This window comes from Montipora capricornis, chromosome 6, assembly GCF_036669925.1.
Source record: "Montipora capricornis isolate CH-2021 chromosome 6, ASM3666992v2, whole genome shotgun sequence".
NCBI classification, from domain to species: Eukaryota; Metazoa; Cnidaria; class Anthozoa; order Scleractinia; family Acroporidae; genus Montipora; species Montipora capricornis.
The window spans coordinates 72,499,511-72,526,854 of NC_090888.1; the positions used below are offsets into that span (position 1 = coordinate 72,499,511).

Sequence of the window (27,344 nt, forward strand, 5' to 3'; positions counted from 1 at the left end):
TGTGATTAGAGCGAGTGGGCATAATCCCGACACGACCAGGGACAATTTATTCGTATTGCACCATGGGATATGCACACGCCGATCTGCGGCCATCTTGCTTTCTTCGACTAGTGCTGGCAATGGTTGCAACGCATTGAGCCGTTTCTGGTTCGTTTCTCTCCGTGTAGAAAGCGAAAACAAAATGGGGGACATGGAAATTGTAAGGCAGTTCAACAGTGAAGTAAGGAGGACGCAATTGAAGACTGTTTTTATTGAAATTGTGATAAATAGTCCGTTGTTAAGAGCTTGTTTGTGCACAAGGCTTTTTCCGAAATAACATTCGATCTACGTTTTCAGCTGTCGACAATCTATGAAACCAAGCCACCAATATCCAAAGCTAAAGTAGCATCGGTTACCAGACTCGCTGTTAAAGCCATAAAGGTAAGTTTAGTCTCGATGGAAAATCTATGAACGTCAGAAAATGTTTAAATTCGAAGTTAACGAAATTGGTTCACTATGCATTGCAGTATTACAAACACGTGGTACAAAGCATCGAGAAATTTGCTCAGAAGGTCAGTCTTCCAGTTGTTTTTGTTGTTTAATTTGCTGAAAGACTTTCGTTCAAACATGATAACACAATTCTCGTTATTTCCATTGCTTCCGTTTGCAGTGCCGACAGGAGTATAAAATCCCAGCTCTCTATGTGATGGATTCGGTGATAAGGCAATCAAGGCACCAGGTAAAGCTGCAGTGCAGTGTTGTGGTTGAAGGGAACCACCTTCTTTTTAACTAAAGCGACCCAAGAAACATTTTTTCGTACATTTCAAATCGGCCAGACATTTATAACTTCGTTCTAAAGTCGAAAAAAATATTAAGCCTACACCAGTTTGTCTTACTGAGTTTTTATTTATGTATATTGATTTATCGAAGTATAATGTACTGTTTTAATCATTTTAAGATCAAAGTTGTTTTTTTTTCTTATCCTTGTCATAAAGCTGGTAATCTCATTTTATCTCAGTTTGGTGCAGAGAAGGATGTGTATGGCCCTAGATTTTCCAAGAATATTACAACCACATTTCAGCATATTTTCAGATGTAATGAAGGTGAACAGGTAATAACCAAAGGAGGACCATTTTGTGAAATTGTTTTTTTATAGTTACATATTCAGAGTCAAGCCTAGAAAGATTATAACAGTGTATGATTTGGAAAGCACAAAAGAAAGATTTTCTGGTTTCAGTAGCATCCATGGTCTTGGTGCTGCTAGTGCCCTTATCTAACCGAGAGAGTTAGTACTTTGTATTTGAAGAGGAGGCTATTTTGAAAGCACACTAATCCCCACATGAAGGAATAACCAGGAAAGCTTGAAATATTCTTTCAGGCTTTAAGGCTGATACATACCAGCTGACAAGTGGCGGCAACAAATCTCTTCAACAAGTTGCTCTGCATGTACTGCACTGTACCAGACAAGTTGTAGCGACAGGCGCTTGTTTTGTCCACACACAAAGTTTTCGTATTTTATTTCCCCATCACCACAGGAGCGCTTTTTATGCAGATTATGCCATCATTCAGAAATCACTGCAAGCAATCGTTTGATTTTCCATTGAGCATGTGGGAAGTACGTCACACCCCACGTGATGTACTTGACATCACTTCTTCCTATTTCGCGGGAAATCGCTACACAGCAGGCTCGCCCAAACGCATCAGTTACGTAGCTGAACGCATGCGCAAGCGCCAAAACAAGTTTACTAACTCGTTTTACTGGTTCAAATTTGATTTATTCGTCCTTGGTGCTGGACGGCGGCACACTCAAAGAAACTAACGGTTGCTCGCAATGGTTTCTCTCTCAGGAAGTGTAAGAGAACTGCTTGCAGGGTAGTTATTATATAACTGCTTTGATCACCTTTTCACTTGTTTCATTCTCTGTGGATCACATACTTGTGTGTGTGTGTGCTATTTTGACATTGCATTCCTTTCTTTGTCCAAGTTGTAATTTTGATATCCGACGAAGAATGCAAGTTTTGCATTCAAGTTTTGCATTCTTTTTCGGATACCAAAATCACCACTTTTGTTGTTGAATTCTTTAGGGTAAAGTCATCAAAGTCTTGAACTTGTGGCAGAAGAATGGTATTTATTCTCCAGAGGTCATTCAACCTTTGCTAAACTTAGCTTCATCTTTAAACCAAGGTAATCACACTTTTTTTCAGTGGTAAAATGTTGTGTTTCCACTTTTTGAGGTTGTTGAAAGCTTGAGCACTAAAACTTCTGTTGTGTTGATAGCATGTAGACTGTAACATTCTGGGTGAGCTTGTGGTATTTCATCTCATTCTACCCTGTAAAAATAATGGAGATCATCTGGTTTTTTTCCCATGTGTTTGACCTATAATGCCTTCTAGATTCAGCGTCATGCCTTTTCAGGGATGTTAGAGTGTTTTTAAGAAAATGGATATTCAATGAAAGTGGCGTGCTAATTTTCAGCTTGGTTTCACAAAGCCACCTCCCCCATGGCCGGAGTAAAGCTGCGACAGTATTTTCCTACTGTTAGTTTTCACCACTCCAACCCCCACCATTGAATAAATTTGTCCCTCCCTCCAGATTTCCATTACCATTGCAAAACACTTTAAAAGAGGCCTGCAACTGAGGCAAGCATTCACAATCTAACTGCTCTGTAGTTCATGATTCTCGTGTAGCTTATTGGAACATGATGACAACAGTGATGGGCGGTCAGTCTAAAGTTTGCAATTTTGTAGACTTGATGGTGATTGTCGCTTAGTATCAGATTCCTTAACATGTTTTGGTATCACATTCTGGCAGTGAATTAACTGATAGGGCAGTTCCATAACCTCCTCCTTAGAGGAGCTTCCATGGGAAAAAAATAGATTGATATTTCAACAGTTTTTGCAACACTCAATTCAGCTTTGAACAATCCTAGGCCCTACCTTTAAGGTTTCAGGGAGCTATGTCATTTGTATGTAGTGTAATTGGCTGGAAATTGTGGAGTTTCAATAAATTATTGCTTTTTCACATACTGCATGAGTCGGTGTGGTGCAGTGACCTCCACTCTGACAGCTAGAAACAAGACAGTAAATGTGACCCTTCACGCGTAAAGGGGGCTAAATGGATTTAATCAAAAACCGTGAATCCTTTTCAAGGTTATGGTAAAAACGTTCACTCTTGGCGTGAACGATCAGTTCAGCAGAGGAACGAAATAAGAAACGCGTAGTCATTCTGCATTGATTTGGAAGGGTGTCTGGTAAGTTTCCTTCTGTTTTGATTCATTTTCTTTTGTTTTCCTGAAACCACAACATAAAACAGAAAAGTAAACAAAAAGTGAATGAACCCAACCCTGAGTTGGCGATTCAATGATAGAAACCTGGTATCATTCCAAATGTCTTTCAATAATGCTTGCAGTAAACCTTTGAACTTGGCGTGACATAACGATGGAGTAATGTTCAGGATAACAGATTGATGTTTACGCAAGAAGTTCACTTTGTTTCATGGCGTAAAATATTTCTCAGAGATTACGACCTTTTTTTCATGGTGTTATCACGGTGTCTGTGACCTTCTTCATGGCGTGAAATATTTCACAGTGGCCGTGACTTTTTTCACGACGAGTTAAACCCATCACCAATAGATGAGTGTGGAGAAGGTGCCTGAGAAAACTGAGGGAGCCGCAAGCTAAGCACGACAACCCTGTGAGCGGCAACCACCCAAACAAGCCAGCGATGTAATGCTTGAGTCAGGTGATCAGGGATGCCATTACATGCCGCCACATGCCGCCAAAGCTGTGACAAGAGAATGAACAAGACAACACACACAAAATGAGTTGACCTCCACATGAATGCTGTAAAATAACTGGGGCACTGAAAATGCCCTAAACCCTCCCCCACATACGATTAGCAACTGAGACCGCTGGCCAGCATTGTCTTGAGTTTAACCTCACCTAAATTACATAAAGAGAAATTTCACTCACATTCCAATAACTTTCGCCATTTTCAGGGCCATGCCCGTGAAAATAGCCACAGCATGAAATTTGGATAACCCCCAAATCGTGTGAAGGGTCACAAGTGTACATGTACTTCTGTGTCTAGCACTCCTTGTAACCCGGTTTTGAGCACTAACCTTTTGGCATCCAGGCTCCAGTTTAAGGGCCTGTTCACATGGAGATGGGGGACCCCGGGTAGGCAAAGTATCCCGCCTTCCCCTAGTAAAAAAAAAAAGCGAGCCTTCACATGCAGTATTAAAAGTCCGGGGTGCTCGGGTGAGGTTTCCAAATGTTCAAACTAAAGATGTATGCCCAAATGAACATCACCCCAGTCAAGTGGGGAAAACTCACCCCACGTTAACGGGTTACCCGACCCGGCTGACCGGGCAACCCACCTCGTTGAGGTACCCCACCTCTCATGTGAACACAATCAAAAGAAAAAGAAAAATTGTATAGAGAGATTGGTTACTCCATCAAGGTGGGTTACCTCACCCACCCGGGATCCCCGACCTTCACCTTCAAAGGCCCTAAATTAACGTGAGTTAAAAAGGTTCTCTGTTCTATTGTTTTGCAGTTGAGGTTCCACCTGTTGTAGACGATGTTGTGGAACCCCCTGAAGAAATGTCTGTAAACCCATCCTCTTCGAATGTGAACAATCAACTTGCAACAGCATTGGAAGAACAGAGACAAGAACATTTGCAGCAGATTCAGCTTCTGCAGCAGAAATTACAAGAACAGCAGAGAATCAATGCCCAACAGCAACAGCAGTTGCAGCAGCAACAACAACAGCAGATACCAGGAATTCCTACCATGCCTGCGATGCATGCAATGCCACCGGCGCAAAAGGAACGTCAGCAAGCATTTGTAGTTTCTCAGCAGTTACAGGTGCCAGCTGAAAGTGCTTCAAACATCTCAACAGAAGCACAAGCCAGCAATGTAGATCCCCCAGTTATGGGACAGCAACAACAACAACCTAAGTTCCAACTGCAACCAGAGGTGTTTGCTCAGATTCAAGCACTCACAGGTGATGACTAGTTTCAGTTTTTCTTTGGAGGCATTTTTATATGTATTCATGTACAATGCCATATCTGCATGCATGTAGCTACCTGTGTAAATGACATTGGTGGTTACTACACTAAGAAGTTCCAATTAGCTCTGCACAATTACTGCGCAAAACCCTTTTATTGTACAGAATGAGTGGAAGAGGGTGATTCTGTTTCATTGGTTGAGCCTACCCTTACATCACGTCACAGAGAGGACCTATGTACAGTTGTATTACATCCTTGATCTTATTTTTTCTAAATAAAAATCTTCAGATAAATTATATGGATTTCATGGCTGTAGTTCATACGTGTAGTCTAGTGGAAGGGTCATGTAACTGCTTTTCACAAGTGTGAACTTGATTAATGACACTGCCAACTTGCATTGTAAGGGCTTGAGGTTTATCGAACATTTTATCTTAAAGTTGTGGTACATGTACTATATGTCCTAGAACAGTTCAATTGAGATTGTTTTTCCAGATTTGCATGTACATGACTGTATAGAGAGGAAATGGTGATGTTAATTAAATACAAGAGAGAGGAAGTACAGTACAGTACTGCTCAAAACTTATCAGTGCATTTGCATGTGGTAAGACCTCGTCTTTGCCGATAGTGTGTACCACGAAATCACCCAGACTGGACGAAAACCTCAACCGAGGCAAAGACAAAAGCAACCGAATGCCGAGATCGAATTAATTGCAGTAATGACTGTGCTGCAAGAAAACTATGGTTGACATTAGTATTGTTTGAAGCATTGTTTAATATTTAGAATCTCACCTATCTCCCCTAGGAGCCTTGTCCAACATTTACTGAAAAGAATGACTATGCAAACTGTTTCGCACCACCAATGCAGCACAAAGTTTTTTTTAAGGAAGTAATCTCTTTAAACTGTTTACACGCCTTGGGCTTTCTCAAGTCGCATTTCTTTTTAATGTTTGCCAATGTCGGTGTTTACCAGTCTTGATTTTCTTTTAAGCGCTGAGGCTGCTTTAATACTTGACCTGTTGTTTACAGATTTTAATACACTTTAATATTCTATTAAATATTAGGGAAACCTAAGCCTCTCAACTTGCATTGCCATAAAAGCCTGATATGTTTGTTTCAATTGGTGACAGAAAACCGAGAATGTTGATACATTTTGTACAATACAATACAATACATACTTAATTGACCGCTCCCCATAGGGGCTTTTCGGGGCCAATGAAACACAACGAAACGACGGAACAGAACAACGACAACTGTTAAGAATCCCAACTGGCCGGAGGCAAACCAGTTGGCTATTTACAAGTGCAGCTGGGAAGTTGAACCAGGGACAACCAGGATCAAATTCAACGAGTGGTCAGAGCGGGTCTTGAACCCGGGATCTAGGGATCTCAAGGCAGCGCCCTAACCACTGGGCCACACTGCCTCCTGATAATGTTCCATCATCCATAACACTTATATCTTTGTTATAATTTGCACGTTTTTCCCTTTCATGATGAACAGTTCTCCCAATGAATGACATTTCTAAAAAAATTAATTACATGTAATTGTTGGGATTATCATTATTATGCGCAACTATTGCCGCCAGTGCAACTTCCAACAGAAGATAATTTATTTTTAGAATCAAAAGTGCTTTAATTTTTGCATGCTGCCCAAAATGGAAATGTGTATGGGATACATTTTGCAGTTTTTGAAAAACTCCAACCTTGAACTAAACACAAATCACTTGATTCTGAAGATGACTTCTGCTTAGGTTGTCTAAACGTCAGTCGATGTCATATTAAACAGTCCTCAGGACTACACTCACCCAGATGATGGTACTTTGCTTAAATAACTTAAGTAATTATGATATGACTCCTGGACTCAAACCATTTATGATTTTACAATTCAAAGTAAGTGGCAGGGTATTCAGTAGTTAAGCTTGAAGTTCGGAATTATCGATTCCTTTGAATTATTATTAAGTGAAATTAGAGGTTGGTTTGAGGCTGGGTTCAGTTCAAGCCTCTGTCAGTTGTACTTGTCGATAAATTGAGCTGCTTGCTTCCGTCACGCAAGCGATAGTGACATTCTGACTGTGAACTGCTTAAACAAGTTTGTAACAGATGAATAGCCACAAAGCCTGAACAGTTGACAATCGCTTGTACAGTAAATAGTTTTCTTCCATATTTCGGTCAATGAGATCAAAATGTCTTTCTTTCAAGGCCGGCCACTTTGCTTCTGATCTATTAAACAGATCTCGAACAATTTTAGAAAATTTTTAAACTTGACGTTTGCTCCAAAAAAAAAAAAAAACGACAAATGCCTTAAATCAATGGGACTTAATTGAATGTGCTTATATGTACCATTGCTGATTGAAAAATATTGATGCGGTTATGGCAAATTCCAAATACATGTACACACATTATCGATTTGATTGATCAGCAGATGTCGTATCGGCTTTAAAAAGCTTGCTTAAAATTACAATGCTCATACAAGAAAGTTTTCTAGGTCCACTGCTGTTTCTACATGTAATGTATATTAATGATTCGCCTAGGTCCTCTATGAAGTAAACTTTTAGGATTTTTGCAGATGATACAAGTATGTTTTATTCTTCAAAAGACCCCGAACAATTACAATCAGTTGTTACTGAAGAACTTAGAAAGGTCTTAAAATTTTTTGCAGCAAGTATGTTGTCCATTAATTTTAAGAAGACAAATTACATGATAATTACTTCACTTGAGAAGAAAACAAATATCAGAATAACAGTTTGTAGTATAGAGCAAAAGTCCCAGATTAAATACTTGGGTGTCTTTATTGATGAACACCTAAAGTGGGATGCTCAGCTCCAGCACATTAACAACAAAAGAACAAAAAATCGAAAGAGTGGTATTGTATAGTTTAACTTAGATCTAACGTTCATCGCCCAGGCAAGGGATGGACTTGGGTAAAAGAAACTTAAGAAGTTGTAGCAAGGCCAAGTATGGTATCAGCCTAGCTTGATTCCCTCAGATTACTTGTCTTCACCTTTCTTATGAAACTTACTCTAAATGCTGTTACTACAGGCATGAATATACGAATACCACAGCCAAACCAAGCCAGCACACCAGATTCGTCCTCAGGACTTGCCCCACAAAGTGTAAATGTGGCTGAGGATAACAGTGATCCTGGTCCTGAAATACCTGGGTTCCCTGATGGTACAAACTTCATTGCACCTCCTGGAATGCCTGTGTGGACCCCACACGGGATAGGACAAGGAACCATTCACCATCCTCAGCATAGTGCATCACAGGATGAAAGGATATCAGTGAGTAGAAAGAGATAGCCCCCCTTGCTTTATTGAAAGGGTAAAGGTTAACGTTATTTTTTGCTTATGGTAAATGCAGCTGTTTATCATTACTTGAGGAACAGCATTTGGGAGACATTTTGTGATGTTAATTGTCTGTATTCCGAGACACACGAGTCATATTGAGGTTGGGAAGAAGAGCCAGGGGACACTTTGTGACACTTCTTGAAATCTGTGTGCATTAATATTACCAGAGCTTGAAATTGCCACCAATACAGTCGCATTTGCGACTGAATTTTTTTCCCTTTGCAACTAAAATATTCGGAGAAGTCGCAAATTGCGACTTGTTTTCATCTTCGCTCTTTCGAAACAAAAGGGTTAGCAGTTGCCATTTTGCTGCTCTTTTTACTAAAATAAATGTAATGACAAAATCATTTTGTTCTCGCCTTGAGTTTTCTTTCAATCTGAAGATAGCGTACAATGTAATTGTAGCGTAATTTCGCTGCGATGTTATGTGCACAACTCCATTCCTTTGATATCATTCGCCATTTTCAGCAGTTTCTATCAACACAAGTATTGTGGGCTCATATTTTGTTTTGCTACACTGTTGACAACACAATGCAGCACAACGATTTTGCGACTAAATGTTGTGACATTGCGACCACATTTTCGCATCTTGTCGCAAAATTGCGACTGGATTTTAATGCTTATTTCAAGGCCTGATTACTGGATTTTACAGACCTTTCAATCTTTTGTGCCCTATCTCATGTACTTATACTACTGGTGCCAAGTTTGAATAATTATCATTAATCCAATATTTTCAGAGATATTTTCAATTTTGTGATTTGTTACAGTCATTGTAGAGTTTGTGACATCATCTATTTTTGAACAAAAACTTGAATATCTTTGGAATGAATGAAGTTAGTCTAAAATAGAAAACATTGTTCATCATTTTTGAAGGTCTTTACAATAAGCAAAAGGTACAATCCTGGTCACAACTGTCGGGACAATTCGTGCTTTTCCCCCTCCCCCCATTACAATGTTTATTTTTCACGGTCTCCAAAATCAAGATCCGTTCATCGATCCCTGGCATGCATGTTTCAACATTGTCTGGGGGGAAGTGGGGCGCAAAAAAGGCAGCGAAAGAAGAACAAACGTTGCTCATGTAACAAGGGGGAAACATGTACAGTAAATTCTCTACTTTTCGCCCAAACTTTGACAGGTGTCCCGAAGTGTTTTGACCCGGATTGTAGTTTTTAAAGCCACTTCAAAGCATGTCATGATAGAAAAAAGTTAAGCTGAAAACAACATTTTAAGGCAGTGCTGATGTCATTGTCAATACTATTAATTTTTTCAGTGAAATGTTTGCAGAAGTCTTTGTTTCTTCATAACCCTGAATGTAACATTTTAAAGTACACAGAGAGGACACTAACAGTAAATCAAGAAACTAATATCAGCTAATTTGCAGTTCTGACTGCATACACATTGCCTACTTTTAACAACTACGTTGCCAATGGAGGTTAGGTGCCTGAGACATCCACAAGCTTCCACCACTGGCTAGCCAGCTCCTTGATGGAGACTGCTTCCACAGCTGGAAAATCCTGGCAACTCTACTACATGTATGAGCCCTGACACAGCATGTGAGACAGGCACTTGTCACACTGTTGAAAACAGTGGATAAAAAGAGGAGAGAGCGGAGAGTGAATTGAAACTGACCATTAAAAACACTCCAAAAGCACTCTAATTTTTTTTTCTGTTATACAACTACAATGCCACAGTTACACCCAATGTGTACAGTATACAACTGCGGGAAATCACTGTGCATGCACCGACCTGACAACACTGCTGACCACAACTGGCAGACAAGTGCTACTGTAGTTAACTCTGTTACATTTCATTCAACTGCATACAATGCAAGTCATTGTTAACTGCTATGATGCTAAAATGTTGGTATGTTATGCTCCACAGTCTGTTATAGATGACTTTGATTATGGAGATGATGATGATGATGCTTCAAGAATAGCTGAACAGAGACGCCATTTGATGGAAGAGCAAAGAAGGCTGAGTCAGGAGTGAGTTGTTTACCTTGATAAGCTAAAGATTGCAGAAAAGAAAGAGGCTAAATTGGAGGTCATATACTGTAATTTTATTGTAGACTTACATTGTACATGTAGCTTTTAAAAAGGAAAGGGCCAGTGTATCATTACAAGGGTACAGGACTGGCGCAATGGTTAGAGCAGTCACCTCCCACCAATGTGGCCTGGGTTCAATTCCCAGACTAGGTGTTGTATGCTGGTTCTCTTCTCTGCTCCGAGAGGTTTTTAACCAGGTGCTCCAGTTTTCCCCTCTCCTCAAAAACCAACATTTGATTTTATTTGACGTGTAGATTTGTTGATTTCAGTTTACAGTGTCCCCAATTAGTGCTCCTGCGCTAGAAGACTAGACACTTGCATGTAAATAAAGTTCCTTTCCTTTTTGAAATTACAAAATTTTTGGGTCTGTGGTTTGAGACCCTGTGTACCGCTTGCCTCAAAAGAGATTTAATACTATTCTTTATCGAAAGCTGTTGTCATTCTGTCTATAGTACTTCTTAGCCTTGTTACTTTTATTTATGTTCCAGAGTTCATCCACACATGGGGGAAATGCCAGGTGAATTTCAAAACACATTTAGACCAGTTGGTGAGCAGCATGACCGACTTGAGGAACCTTTAGGTCAGTATGCTGGGAATAACTTTCAGTAACAATCTTATGATAATTATGATACAAAAATTTGGTTTTATCAACAGAGTTGATAACGTAAATTGGCCACCGTACCGTAGCTTTTAGAATCTCTGTACGGTGGCCAATTTACATTATCAACTCCGTTGATAAAACCAAATTTTTGTATATTACTTCCCCACCGATGCAGCACCACAGTTTCTTTAGAAACTACCCCTTCATTCATTTATGATAATTATGGCTTCATGTATTTAGGTGTTTTTTTTTTCTCACACGAGGAAAATACAATAAAACTAACTTAATTTTAAGAAACATTTTAAATGTAAATAAAAATATGTGAATATTTATATTGGTCAACCATTATAGTAAATCCTGCACAGATCACTCACTTAATAATAATAATTTGTAGTAGTATGTCTGCGTTGGAAATAGATTAGTGCAACATAGTCATAGTCAAAATGAACTTTAATCTAATTTTTTAAAGAATCTGTCTTTATCCCATTGACACCTGAGGCTCTCTTGGATTCCCCCTGTTGATGAGTGAAATCATCTGGAGTTAGACACAGTAAAATCTCTCAAGTCTCACTCCCAGGAGTCAATGGGTTAATTACTTCAGTTTAGGGAAAAAGTAGCCAACTTCTGTGAGGGGAGTAGTCAGTGCTTTTTGTTGGCTGTCTTTCCTTATTGAAACCCCTGTGTGCTCATTCCAGAAAGTCACAAGATATTAGGGAGCTTAAGATTTTAGGATGGCAATGGGAATAACAACGCCGCAAAAAAATGATATCATTGGTTAAAAGAGCATAAATAATCGTGTTGATGGTGTAGCACAGATTTTAGCACAGGTTCTTGCGGTACTCTGCATAACGACGTCATGAAAAAATTACCAAAATTGATTTGAGGTTTTGATGACAACGTGAGCATGCAACAGAGAATCTTTCATTCTCTATTTTCAGTCTAAAACCACTTGTACCAATTTATTTTTGGGATACTTTGCCCAAATTGTAAGAAGTGAATGAGACAGAATAACCGTGAAAGACTTATGATAAAGGAAAGTGATAATTTGAGGTGACGTTTACGTTGACTTCGCCGTCATAGATCTTAAGGTCCCTATTCTTGATGATCAAAAGCAATCTCGAGTAATAATTATTGATTTATGCTTATCTCAGTCTACACCATAATTTACAGCCATCATTATCTTGATCAGTGGAAATTGCCAATCTGTCACACGGCTTGAAATTAACAAAAAATCCAGTCACAATTTTGTGGCAAGCCTTGGTATGAGAATTTAGTTGCAATTTTGCAAATTTTAGTGGCAAAATCGTTGCGCTGCATTGTGTTGTCAGCGGTTTAGCAAAACAAAATATGAGTCCACAATACTTGTGTAAAGAAACCGCTGAAAATGCCGAATGATTGAAGGAATGGAGTTGTGCACGTAACATCACAGCTAAATTACACTACAATTATTATGCTATCTTCAGATTGAAAGAAAATTCACGGCGAGAAAGAAAAAAATTTTGTCATTTCTATATTTATTTTAGCAAAAGTAGCAGCAAAGTGGCAACTGCTAACCCTTTTGTTTCAAAGCAACAAAGGTGAAAACAAGTCACAAATTTGCAACTTCACCAGATAATTATTTTAGACGCAAAGGGAAACAATTTAGCTGCAAATGTGACTGTATTTGTTGCAATTTCGAACCTTGTGTCATTATCTTCTCTAATAGGGCCCTTTAACAGGAGATCACCTGATGTTCATGAGAGAGAAAGATCACCTGGCAGTCATTATCAAAAATCTAGATCTCCAAGGAGGCGCAGCAGAAGCCCTAGATGGAGGGAGCGCTCTCCTCGACGCCGTTCTCGGTCACCATTTGGAAGAGACAGAGAACGAGACCGGGAAAGAGACAGAGGCCGGGCAAGGGAGCGTGATAGAGATAGGGATCGAGACCGGGACCGGGACCGGGACCGCGACAGGGGCCGCAATAGAGATAAGGACAGAGATTCAGATAAGGACAAAGCAAAAGAGAGCGACAAGGAGAGTGAGAAGAGAAATGATGGCATTCCTGTATCAAAGAAAGAGAGTCTTAGTGGTATGTTGGCCATGCCCCTTTTTGGTCTAGATGTGCATTACAGATCAATACAGTTGTATCAACAAACAACCTGATATAACTGATATACATTTACCTTAAAACTCCTTGAGTAAGAACCTTTAGCCTAAAATTTGTCAGTTAGGCCCCTATAAACAAGAACCTGTGGACCCTAAGATTTGAAACAGGTTCTTAAACTCTAGAGAGTGTGTGCACTTTTTCAAATAAGATCAATTATTGACATTTACAGTTCTCTTTGAGGACAAAGGTCATTCACCATCTCATCCCCGAGGCACAGCCAAGGGAAACATTGAAATTTGAGGGAAACAAAATGAATTGTTTCCTGAGGGACCAGTCATTAAGTGATTTGTTATATATCACAAAAAAAAAAGAGTGCAACCGCAACAGCAACGGCGGTCGTAACAATGCACTGTTACCCTGTGACGTTATAGATTTTGCGCTGTTGTCCATTCAGAGACTGTTGGCGGGAAACAGTTTTATTGTTAGATGCCATGTGACCTCGAAGTAACCAATGAGAGTGCGCACAGTTGGGGGAAAAAATTCAGCTACATGTATATAACAATTAATATCATTATCATTCTGTAGTTACAACTGTAACTTGCTTTTGCTGTAAGGAGCAGATTTCCATATATTTTATGTGAACTGCAGTACAGCATCTTAATCTGTTCAGTTTAAATTGTGCAAGGAATTTTAGCAGTAAATTAAATGTACGTGTATGTTGATGTTCTGAAAATTCATGTGATTCATTTTTTAGGTGAACTTTTTAATTCTGTATTTACATTTTTATTCAAATTTTACAAAAAGGACAGGGAAAAACTGGCTATGGCATTGGTGGCGAAGACCAAATAACACTAAATTCTACTATCTACAAAGTGGTTTTTTTCTTTAGAAAAAAAGAACCTATTTAAGAACCTAGATAGCTTAAATTTCTGTTAATTACCAGTTTTGTTAGGACCCTTTTAGGCTAAAATATTTAAATGGAAGGTTCTTACTCGAGGGGTTTTACTGTATTAGAACTGGAGTGAAAGGGGAGGTGACAGGTCCCTAAAGAAAGAATAGGAGAGTTCAATGCTGGCCTCACTATAGAAAACAGTTACAATTTACAAAAAGAATATTGTTGTATGCAGAGTTTTTTTCCTGGATACAGGAAAAAGGGGTTGAGGTATCTTTTTTGCATTGGAAGAATTCAATCCACAGTTGTTTGCTTCTTACTTACCTGCTAAACTTGTAGGTATTCAAAATTAATACTGCATGCAAGGAGGGTAGTCTTGGAAAGGAAATTTAGTTTCCCCCTACTATCATCCTCCCACTCTATTTTTTTGTAATGGTTGGCATATTGTTAAATAAATAAATAAATAACATTTTTCAGTACATTTATAACTATCCTGTGAATGTGTCAGTTTGTAGTACGACGATCTGGGTTGGCCATTTAGCAAAGACAGTCGCGAAGGAAAACTTACAGGAAATGTTTGAAGCAAATCAGCTTGCAGTGTCTTCCATTGATGTATGTATCAAGTTCAACAAATTGTAATAATTATAAGTATTATTTTATTATGGGCATTGTGCTCTCTAGTTCACGATTCTCATGTGGCCTATTGGAATATGATGACAACATCGACGGGCGGTCAGTCATAAGTTTTTGTAGACTTGATGGTGATTGTCGTTTATTATCTGATTCCTTGGCACACGTTCTGGCAGCACATTAACTGATAGGCCTGTTTCATGATATACTTGTGTTTGTAGCGGAGCTTCTATGGGCAAAAAATTTGAATGACCTTTCAACAGTTTTTGCAATATTTAAAGGCCTTAGTTTTCCATCCTGTTCTAAAATCTCTGTGCAGAGTGAATGAGCAGGAAAAAGACTGAAATGTGTAGAACTGGACAATTTATCGGTGAGCAACCCTTGTAAAAAAAGTCTGAGTTCTTTTGGTAGGAGCCAAACTCATGTCAGTGTTCGACACTAACACTTGCCCAATTGCCCGGGGCAAGCGAAATATATCCGTGGGCAAGTAAAACAACTCTAAGACTTTCCCGATCGGGCAATCAGAATTTTTGTTCGACTGATATTAAATGATTTGCTTGGCAACAATTTGATTGACAACAAAGAAAGTGACTGGTAATATGACGTAGTCACTGCAAACAAATGCGGTACGATACTTTGATATCGAACAAGTGCACATACTATTGGACAAATGGCATTTTAATTCAAAACCAGCCTAATTAATGTCAAAGAGATATTCCTAGGAATCTCCCTTGATCTCTTACAGAAAAGGAAAAGCGCTTAAAGATATGCTTTGTCAAAGCAAAGCTGTGAAGGCTACTAGAACACAATGGACGCAGCAGGAGTCTCTTTGGTCTGTCAAACCCATTTTACACACATTACACAAAATTGACCTTTTTGCGAGCCTCCTTTCCATTTTAGTGGACATCAGGTCTTTAGAAGGTGGGCAACCGAAAAAAACCATGGGCAACCAAAAAATCCAAACTGGTTGCCCAAAGGGCAAATTAGTAAAAAAGTAAGTGTAGAACACTGCATGTCCTTCAAAGCCAACCTTTTTTTCAAAGCCAACCTTTTTTTCCTCATATAAATTAAATTATGACATTCGATTTAAAATACATGATGGAAACCTTCTAACTAGTTAGGATAAATGGTTGAAGATGAAGACCAAGTCAACCATCTGGTTTTCTATTTTCCCTCCATAATGAGGATGGCCTCGGATGATTTGTATTTGAGTTCTAGTGCGATTGTGAGAACGAGGCCCTTTAACTTGCTTGATGTGATCACTCTGCTTCCATACTGCAACAGCAACATATACATGTTGTGGAGTGTTTACTACAAGATAATTGTAGCAAGTTAGAAAATTATTTTGATCAGCATGAGGCTGATGGGAACTAGGTTTTGATGAAGGATCCAACTCCTTCAGTGAAAAGATAATCCACCCTTTTCTTGAGGGGGAATGGACAATACTTGTAAGAGTAAACTTGCATTTATTCAAAGCATGTTGGATTGCAGATGGTTCCTCCAAGAGGGTGTGCCTATGTTGTCATGATGAACAGACGTGATGCTTCAAAGGTGCTTGTTACTTTAAAAAATGAAAGAATTCATGGAAATTCTCTCAAGGTTTGTACTCTCTCTTACCAGCAGTCATCAGGATCCCAAACATTGTTTTCAGTTTTTTTTGCACATTTGAATGCTTTAATGGTAAATTATGATTAGTTCTAGGCAGTATATCATATCTGCATCTAGGATTCCTAAAATATTTCATGTGATTCAAAAGTGTTTTCAGTAACATTTACAAACTTTTTCCTCTGATAATGTGGTTCATAGAAGTCTTCCTGTTGGTCCTGCATCCTGTAGGACAGGTACCCCTCAAGAACTTTGCAAAATCTGTAAATTTGTCAGTCCCTGTCAGTTATCTTTCACACAGCTCTCCTTCTGCAACTTGCAAGTTGACCTTTTGGTTTTTCTAACTGAAGTGCTTCTGTGCCGAGAGTATTAACCAGACATCATTTGATATTTGCAGTTGGCCTGGGCACCAGGAAAAGGTGTTAAAGGCAAAGAATACAAGGAACATTTTGATGCAGATCAAGGTGTTGCATTTATACCCTGGAGCAAGCTCGGCACCAATGTTGACCTGCAAGCACTTGGTGAAGGGAGCTGGATTGATCCTGAAACTCTTCCACCTGGTCTACAGAAAGCTGAAGTGAAAGAAGGTACAATGTGACTAGAGATCGTATGACTTACAGTGTTAAAGGGTAGTGAAATGGGCACTGCCAGGCTTATGCAATATTGTTATTGGCTTCTGTTAAAGTGCATATGACACAAAATTTTATATTTGCTTGTTCGAAAGAGCTTTTAAAATGAAGAACGGCGTTTATTTTATCGTGATAGCTCTCTTGGTTGCCGAGTTATTCAAGATTTTGATTTATGCAAATTAGACGACTTGTGACATCATAAGTGAACACAAGATGATGTAAAATCACAAAAAGTGGAATATCTCTGAAGACTTTTCCTGTATAGAACTAAAGCTTTTTGCAGTTCTTATACACATAACAAAGTTCAATGATATGGCCCAGAGTGATGGTTCCATAGCAACGCAATGGGCTCCAGGCCCCCTCCATCCAAAAAGTAAAATCAGAGTTTCCCTCCCCAATAAGGGTTCTTTGCATGTGATGTTCATTCAGTGCGTGTGACCGAGTCTGTTAGACTCTGAAGCAACAAAGAAGACATTTGCGATATTGGAAAGGTAGAGGTCTGGTAACGAGTATGTTACTATGGTGACATCATAATCACTATTGCAATGTGTGGTTTTGGTCGCACATCAACCCTGCAGACCCTGTATTTGCACAGATATTCCATGTTTTGTGATTGTACATAATTTTGTGTCCTTTATGTGACGTCACAAGTCACCTAATTTGCATAAATCAAAATCTTGAATAGCTCGGCTACCAAGAGTGCTATCACAATAAAGTAAACGCTGTTCTTCACCATTTTGAAAGCTCTTTCGAACAAGCCAATAAAAAAATTTGTGGCACATGCACTTTAACGTTCTCGCTTTGAGAGTTCAGGTGGCTCAAATCAGTTTCAACGCTTTCAAGAAACCTTGTTATTAGAAGGATTGACACTAGAACACTCTATCGGGCAACAGCACTGTTTTGTTACCATGTAAAACATCAATTATCGGGCAGACCTTAGAAAGCAATGACCAGAACCATGTTGCGGACCAGCGGTTTTCGTTAAAACAATGGTTTGCTGGGGGTGCTCAGTCTCGCGGGCTCAGAAAACCGGGTCGTGGTCATTGTTATTTAAGGTTTTTCCAATTATTTCTGAACAAGATCCAGTCCTTTTTGTGACGTAACAAGTTACCATGGCAACAGGAAAGCCTTGCAAATATACCCTACATTTCGGCTTTAGCTGCTCATATCGTTGACCCCAATTATGTTATAGCACAAAAATGATCAGCAGGCCGGGATGAAACTCTCTGCAAGGTTTTAAAAAATTCTGTCGATTCAGATCTACCATAAATTTTCAATTATTTAAGGTGGTTCTGGATGAATTGGATGAATTTCAGCTTTGGCTGGATTTCCATATATGAAAATTGTTCCGTGGCACGCAGTGCCTGTCAGTTGAAGGTGGGCCTTAAAGGACAGTGCCTACTATTCTTATTGTGCATACGTTCTGCGCATCTCGAGACGTGAATTTAGCAAGTGCTCTTGATATCTGAAAAGAAACTTGTGGGTAACCATGCATTTTCATAAGATTATAGTTAAGCTTCAATTTTGAAAAGAACGCCTTACATTTGGTCTGATATCAAGATCACACCTCCTATGCTGATGATGATCATCATTCTCAATACCTGTGTGACTGACATTTCATTGAAATTTTGAGGAGAAATTACATGCCGCTCACTCCTGGGAGTCAAAGGATTCATTAATTAACACTGTGCTTTGTTTTCAATTGAGTGATAGTTATGTATGCTGATATCTTTACAGGTTCAGAGGCCGACAGCACTGATACCAGTAATGCCAAAGATGAAAAAGACCTCGGAACTATGAGTCATGAAGAGCTTATGAAACTGGCGGCTGCACAAGCAGGCACTGAAGCCAAGGTCCCTGAGCAAGGAATACCATCAGGCATTCCATCAGGGCACACAGTGAACCCACCAGGGCAACCCCCTCAAATTCCCCTTCCTGGTCATCCCTTGTTTCCCGGCCACCATCCAATGATACCGCCACCAATGATAATACAGCCACCCTTCCCAGGACCACCAATCCCGCCAAACATGTTGCCACCTGGAGCACCACCTCCGAGTATTGCTGGAGTGCCTCCACCAAACATGGGAGGCCATCCACTTCATCAGTTTACTCCTGCGGGAGCACCTCCCGTGTCTGCCCCGAATGGACCTCCAGGACCACCGCTAAATCATGGTAGACCTCAGGAAGGAGGACAATTTCCCCCAGATAACAACCGGCCAGTAGTGTCAGGTGTTCCTCTAGAAGCAGGGCAGTATCCACCACCTTTCCATGGGCGGCCTCGCGAGGGTTCTCTTTTTCCTGTACAAGATGGCAAGTTTCAACCAGACAGGCTTGAAGATGGGGGATCATTTCCACCACATCATGCAATTGAAGAAGGCCAGTTACCTCCAACCCGTACAGGAGATATGTTTCCGCCACATCACCCAGGCCGACCTCAAGGAAGTGGACAGTTCCCCCCTCCACATCGTTCCAGCAGACCTCATGATGGTGGGCAGTTTCCTCCTCGTCCCCAGGGTAGATATCCAGATGGCCACTTCCCACCAATGCACCGTGGACCCCCTCCATTTCATCAAAGACCACCTCTTCACCCAAGAATGGCTCCGTTCCACCCAGGAGGACCAAGATTTCCTCATGATATACCACCTCTGATGCCCTCTGGTGGGCCGCCGCGTGGACCGGACTTTGGCTCCCCTCCATGGGGTTCAGGACCTAGTCCAATGAGGGGCCCACCCCCGCGTGGGCTCCCTCCTCCCAACTGGCCGGATAACCGACCACCGGATGTTAATCATGAAGCTGTAATAGATTGGAATCAAGAACCAAAAAAAGAGACTGAGGGCGAGGTGAATCCTCATAACATGGGTGAATCACCAGACCGCCCTGATGAAGAACGAGACTTTGCTCGGAGGCCCCGGAGGGAATTGGGAGATCGAGGAGAACCTGATCGCCCTCGCGAACAAAACTGGGAGCGTGGGCGTGATCGCGACGACCGCGCGCGAATTCGAGATCGTGATGATCGTTTCCGTGACCGCGGTCGGGATCGAGAGCGTGATCGTGGTCGCGAGAGGGACTGGGACCGAGATGACGGACAACGTGTGCGTGATTTCCGCTCAAGCAGAGACTTCACAAGTGACAGGGATGTCCATAGGGGTGGGCCGAGAAGGCGAAGCAGGTTTGAACCGCTTGAAGAGAGACCTGTCATCGGTGAACCAGTGTTAAAAGAGAATAATATGAATGAACAAGAATTACAACCCAGCAGGGATACGAGCAAACTCGCGCAAAACTCTGGTAATGACCCAACATCGCAGGAGGAGGGTGAAATTGTTGAAGGGACCGTAAAAGAATCACAGAACATCGTAATGGATAATGCAGCCGTGAATACTGCAAAAGATTGTGACAAACAGAACATTGCTAGTGAAGCTATCGACTTGCCCCAAGATCAAAAAACTATTTGTATTCCCAAAGATAATTTAGACATTTCAAAGCATAATGAGGCTACGGACATCAGCATGGAGGATAACAAATTGTTATCGGCACAAAGTGCTGTGGACGATGCTACTGTATTATTAAATCAAGGAACTCGTGACCACGGAGAAACCACTCATTCGACCAGCTGACCCCTATCCTTACCCACACTGCCACATCCATACAGGTGGCCCAGCAGACAGTCGTCATTTGACCCAGTCGATTTTTTCTTTGTTTTAATTGAATTTTATTGACTTAAGAGTTAATATTGGGGTCTTGAAAGTAAATTGTGCGACTTGTGGACTCGCGAAAAAAAAATCGTTTGGCACATTTTCTACACATTTTAATTCTTGTAATTTTTTTAGTGGATAAACAAAACCAATGCGTAGAACGCATTATGGACCGGCATAATTGGACGAATGTATAAACAAAAATTCATATCCACAAAATGTGGCCCTGGACAATAAGCCCTTCACCATTCGCCGCTGATTTCTAGAATATTGGGCCGTCTGTATTTGGTGGGTAGGTCTCGTTAAATGATTTTCGTATTTCAATGCAAACATTGGTTTAAGTGAAGGGTTAGGGTTAAAAGTATTAATTAATGGTAGGGAATCATTCCAAAAGAGTGGTCGAATAGTCCGGGGCTAATTGTCTGGTGGAGAAAAAAATGTCATTCACGATGTTATGGCCAACATAAACTCGTCTTTTTCAAAGGTAGGTTGAAGTAGCTTTCCTGTCTTTGGTTGTCGAGAATATGCGTCGATGCGCACTCGTTGGGCATTTTGTGTTGATGATGTTGTGTTCAATGATGTGCGGTAGATATAGTTTTTATGAGAATATATTTGATCATGCTAGTCATAAAGGTTAGCTGAAGAGATGTATTTTACCAATGGTGACTGGGGACACTCGGGAGGAGGCTGACTGTGCTGTCGATAATATCTTGAAACTTTGCAGTCGTGCATCTTGAAGTAGATATTTCCGTGGAAAGTAGGATTTTTCCTTTATGGCCTGAGGTAATATGCTTGTCATGGGCGGGGAGAACTATCCTTTGGGGAAAATTCGAAAGGGCCCATACTCCAGACATAGAACCAGACTTTCGTCATTGAGACTAATTACTGAGGACGAAGGAGCACATTGGTGTGTCAAACGAAACAGTGTTCTTTTCTCATAAAGCTAACTAGACTGTTAATGGGAAATCGTGCCCAAAGCAAACATTAACGGGCTAAAATATTACTTCTAGTTTAATGCCCCGAAGTAATGTTGAGAATTCGTGTTTCCGTTTCCAACATCTACTTATTATTGTTAGATTATTAATGAACTGTAGGTCTTTACTGGTAAGTTTAGCTTCTGGTCCTGCTTGGATCTATGAAGATTCCTTCCGTCTTGACAGTGTGCTACTGTAGAAGCACTCCAATGGGCGAGGTGCACTGATATCGGTCAAGTTTCCATTGAGGCATTTCATTGAATTCAATAACGAGTTGGGAGAACTTTTAGGATGCTCAAACCAGCTTCAACACTTTCTCGAAACTGTATTATGAGAAGAATTTACTCTACAACACTGTATTATCAAGCAGCTTCTGAAGATGGCTTTCGTGTTGCCATGAAAACCTACTATACCCTGAGACTAGTGCATCTTGTTGAGCAAAATCGGTGTTTCATATGGTACCACAGCATTACCATTCTGTGAAAACGTTTTGCAGAGTCGTTCCTGATGCAGTAGAATTGGTCAAACTGATTTTCGCCACCTTAACTGGCCAGTGTGGTAGCTACAAAGGGAGAGGGACAAACACTTCCATGGCTGCGTTTAAAACATACACTCATCATTCCTCGTACTTTGGAAGAATAGTGATGCAAGCCAAACCCCAGCATTATTGTAAACTTTGATCCACAGCTGTTATCTTAAAGGCTAGTTCAGTGTATGGGGCAAATCAGGAATCACTGTTTTGTGAATGTCCCAGATTTTACAGACTCAGTAAAGCATTAGACACTGTAGATATCTTGATTGTTAATGGTGGCTGCTGACAAAAGGGGTAAACAAGATTGTTCCTATTCTCCCAACAGGATTTTAGTCAAATGGCGTCATCATGCAAATGTTCTAAGAGCGTTTTCGCTCACGTGACCAGCAGCCATATTGGATTACTGAAACAAAGGAAAGTATTTGAAAACAGAGTTCAATTCCCGGAGGATTAGTTTGGTTCACCATCATGGCAGCCATTTCTTTGTTTTGGAACACCAACATGGCCGCCGTGACGTCATGTGGAAACGCTCTATTCACATAATAAGTTCTTCGCCATTGGCGACGTTATATTCTCCATGAAACAATTTATTCGTGTAACCACAATACAATTCAACTTGAAAGAGAGGTTTAGAGCGGAGGGGTTGGCGCAGTGGTAAGATCTCTGCCTTCCAACCCTAGGGTCCCGGGTTCCATTCCCGGTTCTGCCGAGAGTGGAATATTTGGCGACCTTCTTTCCCGCTGAAGTTCACTCAGCTTTCCATCCTTCCGAGGTCGGTAAAATGAGTACCAGCATGCATGGACTGCTTAGAAGCGGCTGCAATTTGCGCCTGTATATGCTTCCAGTCCGCTGGGGGTAAACTGATCATTGTAAAGCGCCTTTGAGACGTTTGTGATAAAGGCGCTATATAAATGCACGACTTTGACTTTACTTTAGAGGACAAAGGAAAGTAGATATTCATTGCAACTTGCCTCTATTGTTTTTGTCCTCACTGCCTCACTATCAAGCTGAATAATTATATTTCGAAAATGGTCTATCATTTGAGATGTGCCACTCAATACCTTTTGGGGAGGGGGGGGGAGGCTCCTCACATAAAAACAATACAAGTTACCATTGGACTGAATCCGCTTCATCAGCGGTAGCACTTCCCGTCTCTGCCCCGAATGGACCAAGTGGTATATGTGGAGACAAAATGAGCAGGAATTTCCTTCCCCTCGCGTGATCGTCCCCGCTCACTCCCTCCCACGGGGACGACTACGCTTGGGGCCGAAAACCCTCCTCATTAAATTTGTGACTCCATGTATTGTATGTTTGCACTCGCGTGACCAACAGCCATGTTTTTCGACGAAAACAAAAGAAAACGTTTGCATACTGATTCAGTAATAGTTCAATTCCCGGAGGCTTGGGTCGGGACACCAACATGGCGGCCGTGACGTCATGCGAAAACCGAAAATACTACCCAGCTGCCCCGTCCTTGTTCAAAAAAAGTCTCTTCATTTTGTTAACGCGTCACCCAATTAGAGAGAAACGCCCCCACGCGCTGGCCACGAGTAGCAACCCTGCGCAGGAGCACCATCCTCCGGGTAGGAAAGAACTTTAATGGTCAAAATAAAAATCAGTTTTAGCAACATACCTTTGCACATTGGCGAAGGGTTTTGCCACCGTGGCTTTCGCAACAAATTAGGTTTTACCAGCTAGACAACTACGAAGACAACCTTTGTTTTTCTTTGTCTAGCTTTCCACGAAGACGCCGATCGATGCCAGAACACAAGAAAACCAAAAGAATTGGTCCTAAGTTTTTTCAGAAAAAAAAAACGCACCCCTGGCAGGTCAATCTTGCTCGAGCACATTCTGCGCATAGAAGAGCACTTCCGCCAGGGCATTGTGGTTGACGATAAAAATGTTTTTTCGTTAAACTGTTTTCTCGCCTATTACGGCAAAAAAGGCAGCCAACGATGTCAATTGGCATCTACAACCAACATGCTTTTCTCATCGCAAACCCGGCAAAAGCGGCCAACATACTTTGTTTGTGAGGAGTGCCAGGCGAGGTTTACTAATTCTCATAACCTATTGTAGCTGCTCCGCCATTCAGAAAGGTGTAAAAGGGGGGTAATCGAGAGCCTTTTACCCATAAAACGAAACTGTTGTGGAAAAAGCCCTTGCTTGGCTGGGGCACGAGAGGCAAATGCTCTGCGACATCCACCTCTATATGCCCATGTGACCATGGGGGTGACCAGTGAAAAGGCAGCCACGTGGTTGACGGCTACCGCCACAAAAGCAAAATGTTTTTCAATTTCACGGTTGTCCATTTCATGATTGTCCCCGTTGTTTTCCCGAAGAGCACGAAGAACGCCTCAGGGACAAGTGCCACAAAACTCCCCAATGTTGGCAAAAAAGGCCACGGCCTACGAAATGACAAACGCACCCAAGCACTACGCCAGCTGGGATTCATGGTAAGCGAGCGGTGGAGCCACGAGAAGCTCCGCCCTTGGCGTAACTCGATCCCCAGTCTCCCAGAAATGTTATGAAACGCCCCTACACTTCGTGTACCGGGCTCTAATACCCAACAAATCGAGAAAGGCTTACCCCTAATCATATGTTTGAAAGCAGCACGTACCCGCGTCTCGATAGCTAGCGGGACACGCTTGACCTCGCAGCACACACATGTGCAGCAAAGACCCAAAAGAGCCACTTTTTGGGCATGCAGTCATCGAAGATTGCGCCGAAAGTATCCTCGAAGAAGTACAAAAATACCCCAAGCTCAGGTGAATTAAGGCCTGGGCCTAGATCTATTCCATGAAAATAAATGAGTGGGTGGTCTAACTATTGATCCATTATATATAACACGAAGTAACTTCGGGACATCGTTAGCAGCAATAAGAAGTGAAACCTTAACTGCTATATAGGATGATATATTATTATCACGTGACATGTCAAAGTTATTTTCAGCACAGAAATCTTTTCAGCTAAACGGCAACACTTTTTATTATTTTTTGGTGGCTGGATTTACCTTTATGATGTTAACACTATTGGGTACATCATCTCTGTGCTTGGGCATTTCAAGATAATTTTAAATAAGGGACTGGACACTAGTACAAAATGCCGTATATTTGCAAAACTAAAGACGTGTTTCACAAAGGCCAAGCACAAATCGTTTTCTTTTACCCTTTTGACTAATCTAATAGTAGCGAAGTGAAATAAACTTAAGCATAAACTGTTGCCGTTTTTTATTTTGAATTGTGTGGCCGTAACAAGTCACGTGACCTCATTTGCATACGTCATCCACGTCAATATAAAAACTTTTGTGACGTTATTAGTCTGCGAAGGTCTTAAGTTGTTATTACTAAACCTTCAGAAGTTAGACCACCCCCTCTTTTATGTGCAATAATTTGGGACCAGGTTGAGGCCCATGCTTTATTTACTCGCGAGGACCTTGCACTGCTGCCTTAGCAACAGCAGCAGTTGATATTAAATAGTGGTTAAATCAGCTAGGTTACGGTGCTCGGTTTTAATTCTGGGCGCTGCGACCTAAACCTGATCAAAAAGTACTTTTTATAATGTCCTTCGGGAAGCAGTGCGGCCCAGTGATTAGGTTAGGGCACTTGCTTTGAAATCTGGGGACCCCGGGTTGAAGACACGTTCTGACCATTGAGTTTGTTCCTGGTACGGTTGTCCCTGGTTCAACCTCTCAACTGCACTTTTAAATAACCAAATAGCTTGCCTCCGGCCAGTTGGGATTCTAAATGGTTGTTATTGAATGTTCTGTTCTGTTCTGTTGTGACTGTGCTTCATTGGCCCTGAAAAGCCCCTATGGGGAGTGGTCAATTAAATATATATTGTGTATTGTATTGTCCTTGTAGCCAAAAAATAGGCCTGCGTGACGTTCCTATCTACTCCAAACTTCAAGCTTCGTCATTAACTCTATGGCCAATGAGGGCCCTGGAAACAACTACGGAAAGTAGTTGAAACGTATGGAGCCACTAGAGAAAAGTCGTGGTTTCCGTACGATTGGCCATGGTTTGACAACGCGGGTTGCGCCCGTTGTTTGAAATTTGGCTTTCACGGCTAAGACAGTGAACGGTCTTGACCCCGAAGGAGTGAAAAAAATTTCAAAGAATTTGGCAAGATCACGGGATACAAACCTTTACCGTTTGATTGAGGCTAAGGCTAATTGTCTGGCGGAGAAAAAAGCTGTCATTCGCAATGTTATGGCCAATAAGGGATACATGAAGTACTTACCTCATTAAAACATATGCTGTATTCAGTATATGTGGCCTTTCTGTGGACGAATTCCAGGACCTACTGACACAATCTGGGCACGTTTTGAAAGCGAAAACCTTCAATCGATGCGTTATTTTGCTGGTAGGACTGGGTGGCCCGACACTTATGAAAAAATCTATGAAATGAGAATCGGGAGTCTTCCCTTGTCATGGAATGGTAGAATTACCCAGAATTCGTTTTGGGCATGAGCGAGGCAACTTAAGAAGCACGAGACTGGCCCTCATCGAATGGCTGAAGCGCGACCAGAGGAAATGATTTCTAGCCAGATACTCAGGAGTAGTCCTGGTGTGTGCTGTTAACGTAGATTTTGGGTTTCTGAACAAGTTTTTATCACAGAAAATTCGCGACAAAGTTGTGCTTTCATTTCCCTGTAATTCTCGTGTCAAAGAAACAGTATAATAATGTAAATAAGAGAATAACGATATTTATATTAACAGATTACCTGTCCTCTTACTACGAAAGTCAAGCTCGACATCTCTATTCAATAAGCGCATTCAAACTTTCCTAGTATTACTTGAAAAAAGTGTGTCTTTTATTTTTGTTTTTTTTGCTTATATAAAAAATACGTTTTCTCTCCCGTCCCCTTCTTATGCATGGTCTTCGCGGAAATTACATTTTGTTCCTCAATAAACCTGGAACAACCAGTTATGGTCTTAGTTCTCTTTTTTCTTACGTATCAGCTAAGTTTCGGAATGCGCTGCCTGATTTTATCCGTACCTATGAGTTTACTGGTTTTAAAAGAGAATCCAGGACCGCGTTTTGTACAGCGGCTTTGTTTTTAATGAATATATCTTTAAATATTATGTATTTAGTAGGTATATGTATATGCTATGTATTTCAGCTGTAAAGTAATGTCTCGAAGATATTAGGTCCTGTAGCTTATGACTGTATGTATGTTACCTTTAGAAGGGCGCATGCGCACACTTAGTAATCTGCGACTCCAGTGCTTACCATATGACAGAGAAAATGACTTTTCTCTTGAATATGTAAGCCCTCTAATTCTTACGCTATATTGACAAGGGCGGTTTGGAGCTGTGAGTAGGCG

General features: G+C 40.9%; 1 protein-coding gene across 1 annotated transcript; it reads left to right on the plus strand.

The window, feature by feature from the left end:
* Nucleotides 1-79: 79 nt before the first annotated feature.
* Nucleotides 80-22,272, plus strand: LOC138054458 (SR-related and CTD-associated factor 4-like). Its single transcript, XM_068900899.1, has 15 exons — nucleotides 80-220; nucleotides 337-420; nucleotides 507-551; nucleotides 650-718; nucleotides 998-1,090; nucleotides 2,064-2,163; nucleotides 4,536-4,985; nucleotides 8,025-8,266; nucleotides 10,214-10,317; nucleotides 10,866-10,957; nucleotides 12,684-13,046; nucleotides 14,465-14,568; nucleotides 16,078-16,185; nucleotides 16,589-16,778; nucleotides 18,558-22,272. Exons 1-15 carry the CDS (start codon nucleotides 182-184, stop codon nucleotides 20,432-20,434), a joined length of 3,960 nt encoding a protein of 1,319 aa, XP_068757000.1. The 5' UTR covers nucleotides 80-181; the 3' UTR covers nucleotides 20,435-22,272.
* Nucleotides 22,273-27,344: the final 5,072 nt, after the last annotated feature.